Raw genomic sequence first — 14,582 nt, forward strand, 5'->3', positions numbered from 1 at the left:
GGGGCTACTGCATAGGATCGAAAGAAGCTGCAGAGGGTTGTAAATTTAGTCAGCTGCATCTTGGGTGCTAGCCTACAAAGTACCAGGACATTTTCAAGGAGCAGTGTCTCAGAAAGGCAGCGTCCATTATTAAGGACCACTGGCACCCAGGGCATGCCCTTTTCTCACTGTTACCATCAGGTAGGAGGTACAGAAGCCTGAAGGCACACACTCAGTGATTCAGGAACAGCTTCTTCCCCTCTGCCAGCTGATTCCTAAATGGACATTGAACCCTTGAACACTACCACACTTTTAAAGTATATTTTATTCCTGTTTTTGCACAATTTTTAATCTAGTCAATATACATATATTGTAATTAATAGATTTTCTTCTATATTATGTATTGCATTGAACTACTGCTGCTAAGATAACATACCAGCGAAAAGAACACGATTCTGAAATTTCTCAAATAGTAAAAATCCTTCTGGGAAAATTTTGTGCCTGGCAACAGCAGATTCCACCCTTGCAGTCTTACACCCCGTAAATCTACTTTTGCCTTTGACAAAGCCAAGTCTCTGATTAAGTCATTTAACTCAGATCAAGTTATTAGATGATGCTCACTCGACAAAAGGATTGAAAATCTGTATCAGTGTAGCTTTCCATTCCTGGCTCATGCATCATAGCATCTTCGTCTGCCTCATCTAGACTTCACGTCTTTGGTGACGTCAGTATTGGAAGACTACCTGAATGCAGCATAGGTCTAATGGCTGAAGGGATTTTGGGGTATTCAATAGATTTCTTGTTTTTAGCAGAGAAACCAGACACACTAGTTGGACAGAAGTAGCAGTATGTCATATGATCCTTCTGCTCTCATCATATCATCAGGACAGCAAATGGCATTGACTTCTGAGTACTGCTGAGCCAAGCACCAAGATCCATTGTGCATGCTGAGCAACAAATGTGAGGAGCCCAGGCTTTGTCTTGGTTGCCAATTTTACACCCAACATAGGCTTTCTTAATAAGCAGTCATGCTCAGTCTTTGAGATTCAAGTGTATATTCATCACCAATAAAACAAAATATCACGGTTGTTAAAACATTGGGAAGACATTTTGCTATCACAAATACTCCTGAAAATACATTTACTTTATTATACTGAGTACACACAATATACTATGCCCCTGCAGCAGGCACATCAACGTGACTGCAAATTGATTTACAAGTAAACGCAATGCAAAGGACGGTGTGTGCGTGATGCTTTTATAGTCTTTCTAAAACCTATCCTGCCATGAAGCATTTGTCCTGCCCGAGCATACTCAGGCATGGCTGGAATAGATAAAAAGCTTCTCAGCTTATGCTGTCGGCAACATTTTAATTGACTTGAATCATGAATTGAATTAGCAACCGCAGGCAGTTACAAAAAAAAATTGGTGCGTGATAGGGAAATTTCATGGTGATTTTCATGATGAGCAGCCCAAATTCCAAAAATACATCCAAAAGTATTCAAGAAGCAAAAACTTGATTGTCCAGTGTAATGAGTCACCCAGAATTGAATGCAAAATCCAGACGTGGCCGACAGAGTTACAACATAACTTCCCAACTTTTGAACTCAGTTCCCTGACTGATAAAGGCAACCATGCCATATGTCCTCTTTACCACCTTATCAACCTGTGTAGCCACTTAAAGGAACAATGAACTTCGACGCCAAGATCCCTCTGTATATCAACACTGTTGAGGGTCTTGCCATCAACAACGTACTGCCCCTTTACATTTCATCTCCCAAAGAGCAATACCTCAAACTTGGTCAGGTTAAACTCCATCTTCCATTTCTTCATCCATATCTGCAACTATCTATAGCCCACTGTACCCTTTGCCAGTCTTCTGTGCTACAAGACCATAAGACAAAGGAGCAGAATTAAGCTATTCAGCCCATTGAGTCTGCTCCAGCATCCCATCATTGCTGATCTCGGATCCCACTCAACCCCATTTTCCTGCCTTCTCACTATATTCTTTGATGCCCTGACCAATCAGGAAACATCAACTTCTGCTTTAAACACACCCAAGGACTTGGCCACCGCAGCCTGTGGCAGAGCATTCCATAGATTCACTACTCTCTGGCTAAAAAAATCCTTCTTGTCTCTGTTTTATAAGGTCACCCCTCAATTTTGAGGCTGTGGCCTTTAGCTCTGGATACCCCCACCATAGGAAATATCCTCTCCATGTCCACCTCATCTAGTCCATTCAACATTCAGCAATTTTCAACGAGATTCCTCTACATTCTTCTAAATACCAGTTGAGTACAGGCCCAAAGCTGTCAAATGCTCCTCATATGTTAACCCCTGTATTCCCAGAATCATCCTCATGAACCACCTCTGGATTCTCTCCAATGACAACATATCCTCTCTGAGATATGGTGCCCAGAACTGTTGACAATACTCCAAGTGAGGCCTAACTAGTGTCTTATAAAGCATCAGCTTTATCTCCTTGCTTTTATATTCTATTCCCCTTGAGATAAATACCAATGTTGCATTTGCCTTCTTTACCACAGACTCAACCTGTAAATTAACCTTTTGGGAGTCTTGCACGAGGACTGCGAAGTCCATTTGCACCTTTGATCCACAACACCATCAATCTTTTTTTTTCAAAATACATAAATTTATTTAAATGACTACGATATCACAATGTACTATTAAGCAACACTTAAATTTTAATTAAATGCACAATTTACAGTTTCAAATTAAAATATGGTTGTTATTTACAACACTTGAGCTTCTGAGGGCCTGCCACCAAGCATCATATTGCCTGCAAACTTACTCACCCATCCACATTTTCATCCAGGTTACTTATATACAGTATATCATAATCTGGAGAGATTCCAGCATGGATTCCCATTGATCACCACTAGTCACAGACGTTCAGCAAGAACAATTTTCATCAATCACTACCCTTTGTCTACATCCAGATAATTTCCATACCTCAGCCTTTTAAAGAAATGAGTAAAGAGCGAGTGGAGTTTTTAATAGTATCTTGAATAACAAATACATGTACCTAAATGACACAAGATCAAAACACAAAGTTTACAGATAGAGCCAGTAGTTAGAAAACTGGAAGACTTGTAGTAAAGATCAAACCGCTCAACACCAGGAAACATCCAGACCTCCTCTTATGAATAATGACAGAGCACGGAATAATAGGATGAAATGCACTGCATTTTTAAGAAACTACTGGAAAAATATTTGAATCAATAGAACTAAAGAAAAAAGTGATGGGATATGGTTGAGAGAATAGGTCACTGGGGTTAAACTTGGGAATAATACAGGGGTATGGAAAGAGCAGGAGTCAAGTAGATGGGCTAAATGCCTTCAGAATTTTCTTTAACTTTCCAGACGTAACTGACTTGGATTATGAAGCTGGCCCTTTAACATCCAGTTAGTGGGGCAGAGGAAAACCTTGTTCTTGTTTTATCTCCCCTTCAGAAGCATGCACATAAATGAAGATTCCCCGGCCAGGCTGGACCCAACATGGACAATGGTGGACAGGGTGATGAGGATCCCCAATCATTACAATACCCCTGCAGAGTAGGCAAGGTATAAAATCATGACCTGACTGCAGTCATAAGGTGCAAAGAGCTTTATCAATGTCAATGACAGCACTACTGCCTCATCAAACAGCTCCGTAACAAAGCAGAAAATCACACGATAACATTGTAACCACACCTTCAAAATGACTGACAGTTTCAATTGATAAAAATTGGCATTGGTGCCAGTCCTGAATGGAGTACACTGTCAGCAGGGTGAGCCAGCTCACAATCTCACCGTCGGTAAGCTCCGAAAGCCACAAAGCTGAACAGAATGGTTATGCCGACCAGCGAGATCGTAGCAGGTGGTGTGAAGAAGTGCCGATAGTTGATCTGGTAATACCACAGAATGGAGAGCATAAGGAGGAAGAGGGGCAGCATGAGACCCCCGATGTTGAGGGTGGTGTCAGTGTTCTCCGCTGCATGGCTCCCTGCTGGAGTCTGTGGAGTTGCATTCTGCGAGATGTGGCAGTGAACTACACAGTTGCCCGTGATGTGAAGTGAGGAGAGTGTCTGTGTGTCATCTCTCAGTAGCTGCCCTTGGTATATAAGACGCACCTGGTGCTCCTGGTGGGGAAACTGAGTCCTGGCAGGGGGAAGACAGACAAGCAGATTAACAAGCAGCTGCAGGCAGCACCAGCCAGCTATAGATACAGATCACAAATGAGTGCGTGAATAAGCAGGTGGGTAGGCAGGAAAGGGGTTTGTTTTGCTGTTTTTGTTATTACTGCTGGTGTTGTTCTGCTGAATATGGCTTGCATGCTATGTTGATACTGGAATGTGTGGCAACATGTGTGGACTGTCTGCAGCACATCCTTAGCTGGTGTTGGTTGTTAACAAAACAATGCATTTTATTGTATGCTTCAATGTACATGAGATAAATAAATTAATCTGAATCAGCCTCTCTGCTGACGTTTGGTTTCAGGGCTTGGCCTCCTGCTTCTACCTTCACTCAAACGCATTCCAAGTGTGGTTCAAGTCACAGAGATTCATTGGGAGGTCATTGCCCCATGAGTGGGTCACCTCCAAATTATATGCTGTCCTCATCAGACATGTAAAGGGGCAGACAGCTCAATGACCCGGCAGAGACAAGGCACAGAGACAATTCAACCCAGCAGAGGCTGCATGGTTACTGACCGGACACTAGCCACTAGCCACGTACCTGCATAGGTCAACCAACTGCTACTGAGAGCTGACGGATCCCAAGTTCCCACTAGGCCAACTGTCTATTGCATTGATGCAGAGGATGGAGGTAGGAGGACAGAAGACAGAGGATGGAGAGGTGGGATATGCAGGGAGATTTGTGCTTGAGTAATGAAGAACACTTTTTGCTCAAGTAAAGTTGAAGTGATCACATGGTATGGAATCAGGGTGGTGATGTTACCTTTTTATGTGTCCAATCGTATGTTCAGGTCTGACCTGAACTATTCTCTCTGTATCATTCAAAAACTTCAGTCTCATCACCATGGAGCTGTCCTGTGCACAGTCACTGTGGGGAAGATGGCCACCAATGGCCTGAGTCTCAGCTGCATCCCTGCCTCTTGCTGTGGTCAGTCGCTGCCGTAACTGTACAGGCACGGGATCTGAAACCAGGTCCTCAGTGGCACTGACTGTGGGCCATGCCTCCTCGGGTTCAGGCACAACCTGCTCTTCTATGTCATTCCTCTTCTCTTTCTCCTGTCTCTCCACCTCCACCCTGTCCCTCTGCCCCTGCCCTTCTGACCTGTTCCTCTGTTCCTGCCCCTGATCCCTCTGCCACTCCTGCTCCTCCTGGTCTCCCTGTCCCTCCCCATCGCCCCTCTGGCTCTCCATCTCCCCCTCCACCCCGCCCCTCTGGCTCTCCATCTCCCCCTCCACCCCGCCCCTCTGGCTCTCCATCTTCCCCTCCGCCCCATCCCTCTGGCTCTCTATCTCCCCCTCCACCCCATCCCTCTGGCTCTCCATCTCCCCCTCCACCTTATCCCTCTGGCTCTCCATCTCCCCCTCCGCCCCATCCCTCTGGCTCTCTATCTCCCCCTCCGCCCCATCTCTCTGGCTCTCCATCTCCTCCTCCGTCCCATCTCTCTGGCTCTCTGCTGTGCATCCTGGTTCTATTGTTGCAGTCTCGGATGCTGCAGGCTGTGCTGAGGCCTCAGTGGAAAATGGGCAAGCAGGGTCCTGCAGCTCCACGGGAGAACCATCAGCAAGTTGCTGTGCTTGGTCGCTTCGATCGATGGTGTGAGTAGAAGCCCATGACAGGACAAGAACCAGCAAGATGAATACCAGGCTGAATAGCACAGTCACCTCATCACCCACTCCTTCGATTAAAGCCATGGCATGGACCACAATCTCCCAGTCATTCAGTTGGGAAGCTGAAGGAATAAAACACAAATGATGAGAAACAAGAATGGGACCATGATCTCTGAGATGCTGGTGAGATTAACAGGAAAGGTAGGTTACCAATTGTCAGGTGGTGTCACAGACAAGGACCCAGAAGACTGGAGAACGTTACTTTTATCTAACAAACACGAGGAAATCTGCAGATGCTAGAAATTCAAACAACACACACAAAATGCTGGTGGAACACAGCAGGCCAGGCAGCATCTATAAGGAGAAGCACTGTCGACGCTTTGGGCCGAGACCCTTCGTCAGGACTAACTGAAAGGAAAGATAATAAGAGATTTGAAAGTAGTGGGGGGCAGAGGGAAATACGAAATGATAGGAGAAGACTGGAGGGGGTGGGATGAAGCTAAGAGCTAAAAAGGTGATTGGCGAAAGTGATACAGAACTGGAGAATGGAAAGGATCATGGGACAGGAGGCCTCAGGAGAAAGAAAGGGGGAGGGGGGAGCACCAGAGGGAGATGGAGAACAGGCAGGGTGATGGGCAGAGAGAGAGAGAGAAAAAAACAACTAAATATGTCAGGGATGGAGTGAGAAGGGGAGGAGGGGCATTAAAGGAAGTTAGAGAAGTCAATGTTCATACCATCAGGTTGGAGGCTACCCAGCTGGTATATAAGGTGTTGTTCCTCCAACCTGAATGTGGATTCATCTTGACAGTAGAGGAGGCCATGGATAGACATATCAGAATGGGACGTGGAATTAAAATGTGTGGCCACTGGGAGATCCTGCTTTCTCTGGCGGACCAAGCGTAGGTGTTCAGCGAAACGGTCTCTCAGCCTGCGTCGAGTCTCACCAATATATAAAAGGCTACACCAGGAGCACCGGATGCAGTATGCCACACCAGCCGACTCACAGGTGAAGTGTCGCCTCACCTGGAAGGACTGTCTGGGGTCCTGAATGGTGGTGAAGGAGGAAGTGTAAGGGCAGGTGTAGCACTTGTTTTGCTTACAAGGATAAGTGCCAGGAAGGAGATCAGTGGGAAGGGATGGGGGGGACGAGTGGACAAGGAAGTCGCGTAGGGAGCAATCCCTGCAGAAAGCAGAAGGTGGGGGGGAAGGGAAAGATCTGCTTGGTAGTGGGATCCCATTGGAGGTGGCAGAAGTTACGTTGAATTATACGTTGGACCTGGAGGCTGGTAGGTGAGGACAAGGGGAACCCTATCCCGAGTGGGGTGGCGGGCGGATGGGGTGAGGGCAGATGGGAAATGGGAGAGATGCATTTAAGAGCAGAGTTGATGGTGGAAGAAAAGCTCCACTCCTCCCTCCCTTCCCTTTCTTGATCTTTCTGTCTCCATCTCTAGAGATGGCTTATCTACTGATATCTACTATAAGCCTGCAGACTCTCACAGCTACCTGGACTATTCCTCTTCCCACCCTGTCTCTTGCAAAAATGCTATCCCCTTCTCACAATTCCTCCGTCTCTGCTGCATCTGCCCTCAGGATGAGGCTTTTCATTCCAAGAAGAAGGAGATGTCTTCCTTTTTTAAACAAAGGGGCTTCCCTTCTTCCACCATCAACTCTGTTCTCAAACACATCTCTCCTATTTCCCGCACATCTGCCCTCACCCCATCCGCCTGCCACCCCACTTGGGATAGGGTTCCCCTTGTCCTCACCTACCACCCCACCAGCCTCCAGGTCCAACGTATAATTCTCAGTAACTTCCGCCACCTCCAATGGGATCCCACTACCAAGCATATCTTTGCTGTGTCCATTCAGTGTGGTTTATGGTAAGGTAGCTTGATTTATTTAAAAACTGTTAATTGAATTGGATTTGCAGTTATACTTCCTGAAGCTTATGGTTTGAAATTATCAATGATAAGTAAACAACTAGTTTCCTAAGTAATTGGATAACAACTGGTTAATAGAAATCAAGTGACAAAGGAACTGGCACCTGAGAATAGGGATCTGATGGGTCAAATAAAGGCAGTTTTCATGAGAAGTGACATGGTGAGAGAGAAAGAAAGGAAGAATTTTTCCATTTATTACCTGTGGCTTGTTCACAACGTGGGAGCTGGATCAACAGTGCATCAAGGAAGGGAAAGCTGCTGGTACACCTTGTTCCAGGAGGCAGTCACACCTTGTAGATCTACAGAGTTGTACAAAACACAGATAGGCCCTTAGTCCCATCACATTGATACTGGTCCATTTACAATAATACCATCCTCCCACATTTGGACTGGATCAGTGTGCTATGCCTATTTAAGTTCTTCAATTTCATAAATTCCTCTCCCTCACCCCTTCTTTTTCCATTTCCTTTCTTTCTTTTTCAATCTTTTTATTGAGTTTCATATATACATATAAAAAAAACATAACATAATAATGAGTAAATTATGAATACAATAGACTTGAAATCACATTAATAATAAGATAACAATATCCTATTAAACATCAACAGAAAAAAATACCTAATCATTCAAGTCCATATGATTATATATGAAAAAAACCCAAAAATAACCGTTAAAAGAAGAAAAAATTTGAAAATATGTGAAAAAAAAATATATTAAAAAAAATAAAACACTAAACTAAACTAACATGGGCAATAATAATAGCTTACAAGTATATGATAGTGTCAAAAAACTCCAGAACTCCATACCTGAACATGAATAAGCAGAAAGAAGGTCTGGAAAAGGCCAAATTAATTCATATGAAAATGTCGAATAAATGGTCTCCAAGTTTCTTCAAATTTAATTGATGAGTCAAAAATAGTGCTTCTAATTTTTTCCAAGCTCAAATAAGAAATAGTTTGAGAAAACCACTGGAACGTGGTAGGAGGATTTACTTCTTTCCAGTTTTGTAATATAGACCTTCTGGCCATTAATGTTACAAAAGCAATCATTCGTCTGATTGAAGGGGAAAACTGATTACCATCTTCATTTGGTATGCCAAAAATTGCAGTAATAAAATGAGGTTGTAAATCTATATTCCAAATTGAGGAAATAATAGCAAAAATGTCCTTCCAATAGTCATGTAAAGTGGGACATGACCAAAACATATGGGTCAATGAGGCCACTTCTGAATGACACCTGTCACATTGAGGGTTAATATGAGAATAGAATCGAGCAAGTTTATCTTTAGACATATGAGCTCTATGTACAATTTTAAATTGTATTAAAGCATGTTTAGCACATATAGAAGAGGAATTAACCATTTGCAAAATTTTTTCCCATTTATCTGTTGATATATTATATCGAAGTTCTTTTTCCCATTCTTGTTTAATTCTAACTGATATTTCTGGTTGTATCTTCATAATCATATTATAAATAAAAGCTACTAATCCCTTCTGACAAGGGTTTAAGGTAAAAATCAAATCTGTAAAATCCACTAAAGTTGAATTAGGAAAAGATGGTAAAACTTTATGTAAGAAATTTCTAATTTGTAAATATCTGAAAAAATTAGATTTAGGTAATTCAAATTTGTTGGAAAGTTGGTCAAATGACATCAAAGTATCTTCAAAGAAAAGATCGCGAAAACATTTTATACCTTTCCTTTTCCATATGTTAAAAGCTTGATCTGTCCAAGAGGGTTTGAAAAAGAAATTAAGATAGGGCTATCAAGAACAAAGTTTTTCAAAGTAAAAAACTTACGAAATTGAAACCAAATTCGTAATGTATGTTTAATAACAGGATTAGATATTTGTTTATTAAATTTAACTAAATCAGCAGGAAGACAAGAACCAAGAACAGAGAATATTCCTTTACCTCATTACATTCCAAATTTACCCACTGTGGGCACAATGGTGAATCCAATACATTAAATACATTTCCAATACATTAAATTACGAATATTATTTGCCCAATAATAAAATCTAAAGTTAGGTAAAGCTAAACCACCATCTTTTTTAGATTTTTGTAATTGCCTTTTACTTAACCTAGGGTTTTTATTTTGCCACACAAATGAGGAAATTTTTGAATCAATGTTATCAAAAAAAGATTTAGAAATAAAAATTGGTAAGGCTTGAAATAAGTATAAAAATTTCGGTAAAATCATCATTTTAATAGCATTAATCCGACCAATTAATGATAAAAATAAAGGAGACCATCTTGTAGTAAGTTGATGAATTTGATGAAGCATAGGTAAAAAATTCAGTCTAAATAAATCTTTATATTTCTTGGTAATTTTTATACCTAAATAGGTAAAGTTATCAGTAACAACTTTAAATGGTATCCTATCACTCAATAAAGTTTGTGCATTTAAAGGAAATAATTCACTCTTATCTAAGTTTAGTTTATAACCAGAAAAAATACCAAATTGAACCAACAAGGATAAAATAGCAGGAATAGACCTATCAGGGTCAGAAATATATAACAGCAAGTCATCAGCATAAAGTGATAATTTGTATAACTTCTCATTACGGGTAATACCAAAAATATTAGGAGATTCACGAATAGCAATAGCTAAAGGTTCTAATGCAATATTAAATAATAAAGGACTTAAGGGACAGCCTTGTCTCGTACCACGAGATAATTGAAAAAAAGAGGATCTATAGTTATTTGTAAGAACAGAAGCAACAGGTTTATAATATATTAATTTAATCCATGATATAAAGTTAGGACTAAAATTAAAATTTCTCAATGTATTAAATAAGTATGTCCATTCAACTCTATCAAAAGCTTTTTCAGCATCTAATGAGATAACACATTCTGGGATTGTGGGTGGTGAAGTATGAATTATATTAATCAATTTTCTAACATTAAAAAAGGAATACCGATTCCTCATAAAACCAGTTTGATCTTCTGAAATAATCTGTGATAGTACTTTTTCTAATCTAATGGCTAAAATTTTTGTAAGAATCTTAGAATCTACATTTAATAGTGATATAGGGCGATAAGATGTACATAAAGTAGGATCTTTATCTTTTTTGAGAATTAAAGAGATATTAGCTTCATAAAAAGATTGAGGTAATCTCTTCTTAGCAAACGCATCATTAAAAATTTCACATAACCAAGGAGAGAGCAAAGAAGAAAAAGTTTTAAAAAATTCTACTATATAACCATCAGGACCAGGAGCTTTCCCTGAATTCATTGATGAGATAGCCTCTCCTATTTCTACCATAGAGATAGGAGCATCTAACAGGCTATGGTCTTCATCTATCAGTTTAGGAATATTCAAATTGTTAAAAAAATTATCTATCATGGACTGGTCACCATCAAATTCTGATTGATATAAAGATTTATAAAAATCTTGAAAAGTATTATTAATTTCTTTATGATCAGTAGTTAAATTACCGTCTTGTTTGCGAATTTTAATAATTTGTCACTTAGTCGAAATAGCTTTTAATTGATTAGCTAACAGTTTGCCAGTTCGATCACTGTGAATATAGAATTGAGCCCTGGTCCTAATTAATTGATTTTCAATTGAAGAAGATAATAGTAAACTATGTTCCATTTGAAGCTCAACTCTCTTCTTATAAAGTTCTTTGGTAGGAGTCACGGAATAAATCTTATCAATTTCCTTGATTTTATCCACTAATAAAGCAATATCTAAATACCTTTGTTTTCTTTTACCAACAGAATATGAGATAATTTGTCCACGGATAAAAGCCTTAAAAGAGTCCCAAGGTATTCCTCTGTCGATTTCTTCAGTATAGTTTGTTGAGAAAAACAAGTCAATTTGCTGTTTTATGTAGGTGATAAATTCTGGGTCTTGAAGCAAAGTAGCGTTAAGCCTCCAGGATCTGATATTATTGGAATAGTCCAAAATCTTAATAGATAACTTCAAAGGTGCATGATCCGAAATAGTAATAGAATCATATTTACAATCAATAACATCCGTTAATAACCGATGATCAATAAGAAAATAGTCAATTCTAGAATAGCTATGATATACGTGAAAAAAATGAAAATTCTTTATCTTTAGGGTTCAAAAACCGCCATATTTCTGTAATTCCCGAATCAACCATAAAAGAATTAATAAGTAGGGCTGATCTATTCGGAAGAGTACAGATAGGTTTAGATCTATCCATCAAAGGATTCAAACAACAATTAAAATCTCCACCCATTATCAACATTTATTCATTTAGATTAGGAAGGGAAGTAAATAAACATTTAAAAAATTCAGGGCAGTCAAAGTTTGGAGCATAAATATTAACTAGAACAACTTTCCGATTATAAAGTGAGCCAGTTATCAACAAAAATCTACCCTGTGGGTCAGAAATAATTTCATGATGTGTAAACAATATTGAGGGGTCTATAAAAATAGACACACCCCTAATTTTAGCGGTACAATTCGAGTGAAATTGTTGACCCTTCCAGAACCTAAAAAAACGTTGATTATCCTCCCTCCTGATATGGGTCTCCTGTGCAAAGATAATATTAGCGTTCAGTCTATGGAATACTTTAAATATTTTTTTACGTTTAATCGGATGATTTAAACCATTAGTATTCCAGGAGATAAAGTTAACAGATTTATCCATCATGCTAATATTAGTTGTGTGTATCATAAAAGGTTAAAAAGACACATAACCCACAATTCAGGAAGACAGGAAAATTGATTCAGGAGCAACCGGAGAACATGACACCTCAACAATATTAATAATTTAAAGTTGGCCCATAAACCAAAAGCAAAAAAATAAAGAGCAAAAGCGTGAAAAAAGATCCCTACCCCCTCCCCCCACCCTTCGAAAAAAAGCCAAGCGGCAGGCGCATAATCTAATACTAACATTACCCCCATTTCAAGATGGCAGCTCTATAAAAAGATTAAAAGAAAACTATATAACACCCAGATTAAGATATAGAGTTGCAAAAAGAAAATATATATCAATCAGAATAAAAAAAACTAAAATAAAACAAACAATCATTAATAAAAAAAAGTATAAACATCAAAATTTGAAAGTGTAATATACCTTTAAAAAAAAATCCCGTGTTCAAAAACAAGATGACGTTTCAAAAGCAAAGACTTATGGGAAGAAGAAACGCCATTTTGAAAAAGCCATATTACTAAATACAAATGTGAGTTCAGCAATCTATTAAAAGACAAAATAGGATTAAAAAAAAGGGATATAATAAACAGTGCAATATATATAAAAAAAAGACCAAAAATCCAAAACATTCGTCCCATTTCTAAGTACAGGCAAACAAATAAATGCTTACAAAAAACAGAATCTTACGGGAAAAAGAAACGACATCTTAAAAAAAAGTAAATCATTATTGCAAAATATAAACGTATATGACCAAAACAGAAAGAAGAAAAAAAAGAAGATATTATAAAAATTAAAAGGAACATCTATAAACAATGATGATAGTAAAAAAAACCAGACCTGTAGATCAAAATAAGAAGTTATAACCCAGCTTCATAGGTTAAAACTTAAAGTAAAAAGATACCCTCTTCCACATAACACATAGTTCAAGTTGCACTAAAAGATCGAAATTCTTCAGCAAATTTCTTCGCTTCTTCCGGAGTGTTAAAAATTTGCTGACTGTTGTCGTTCAGCGTAATTCTAAGCTTCGCTGGATTCATTAAAGCTTGTTTAAGTCCAATCGAGTAAATCTCTGCCATCACTGGTTTAAAAGCGATTCTGGCTCTCATTACCTCGTAGGAGTAATCCTCAACAATTCGAAATTTGTTGTTATTGTAAGAAATCATACCTTTTTTACGAGCTAATCGAATTAAAAGCTCTTTCTCACGAGGATAATGAAGGCGAACAATCACCGCTCGTGGTTTATCAGTCGTAGACGAAAACCTCGCAACTCTGTGAGCGCGGTAAATAACAGGTTTAGTTTGCAAACCTTCATCACCGAAAATTTCCCACAGTAATTTAGAGAAAAATTCAGTTAAATCACCAGACTCAACTCTTTCGGGAAACCCGATAATGCGCAAATTCTGTCTGCGAGATCGATTTTCGAGATCAGTAATTTTAAACTTATACTGATCTACAGTTTTAAGAGTCGATTGTACCTTCTTATCCAACACTTCAATTGTACGTACTTTTTCAACAATTAATTTTTCAAGAGTCGCCAACTTATCTTCATGCCGCTGAATATCCGATGCCTGCGACTGAAGCTTAGTATCAAGCGATCTAACAACTCCTTCAAGTTCAGACATTTTCGTGGTAAGCTTGTTTTCCAAACTTGCCATTTTACTTTCCAAACTTGCCATTTTACTTTCCAAACTTGCCATTTTACTTTCCAGCCTGTTTTCCAAACTTGCCATTTTACTTTCCATCTTGCTTTCCAAACTTGCAAGTTTAGTGTCCAGAAGATTAGAAATTGCATCGATAGATAAAGGCTCCTTAGACGATTTCTTACTTGTAGCCATTTTAAGTTCGACAGAGTTAGATCAAATATAGTTTTAGGAAAAAAAAAGTCAATCGAAAATATCAACTCATTTGATTAAATTCGAAAAGATTTGATTAAAGGGTGATTATAGTTAAAAAAGTAAAGAGCGCCTAAAAGGCAGGTGTTTACGTCGCCATCTTGAAACTCCTCCCTCCATTTCCCATTCTAGTTTCCCCTCTCATCCCTTCTCTTCTCCTCAACTGACCATCATCTCCCTCTGTTTCCCATCCTTCTCTTTCTTTCATGGTCCACTGTCTCCAATTAGATTCCTTCTTCTTCAACTCTTTACCTCTTCTACCTATCTCCTCCAAGCCTTTTACTTTATCCCACCCAGGCACTTTTCTCTTCATCCGATTTCACTTATCACCTGCCACCT

General features: G+C 39.3%; 2 protein-coding genes across 2 annotated transcripts in view; one reads left to right on the plus strand and one right to left on the minus strand.

Moving 5' to 3' along the window:
* Positions 1–14,582, plus strand: part of LOC132405161 (NADH-quinone oxidoreductase subunit I 2-like) — a 212,667-nt gene that overhangs the window by 28,969 nt on the left and 169,116 nt on the right. The gene's annotated exons all lie outside the window — the stretch shown is intronic.
* Positions 2,665–11,392, minus strand: LOC132405265 (transmembrane and ubiquitin-like domain-containing protein 1). The gene is made up of 3 exons (XM_059989975.1): positions 7,920–11,392; positions 4,939–5,905; positions 2,665–4,140 (listed from the first exon to the last, which is right to left on the minus strand). Exons 2-3 carry the CDS (start codon positions 5,865–5,867, stop codon positions 3,789–3,791), a joined length of 1,281 nt encoding a protein of 426 aa, XP_059845958.1. The 5' UTR covers positions 5,868–5,905; positions 7,920–11,392; the 3' UTR covers positions 2,665–3,788.

This window comes from Hypanus sabinus, chromosome 1 (assembly GCF_030144855.1).
Source record: "Hypanus sabinus isolate sHypSab1 chromosome 1, sHypSab1.hap1, whole genome shotgun sequence".
Classification (NCBI taxonomy): Eukaryota; Metazoa; Chordata; class Chondrichthyes; order Myliobatiformes; family Dasyatidae; genus Hypanus; species Hypanus sabinus.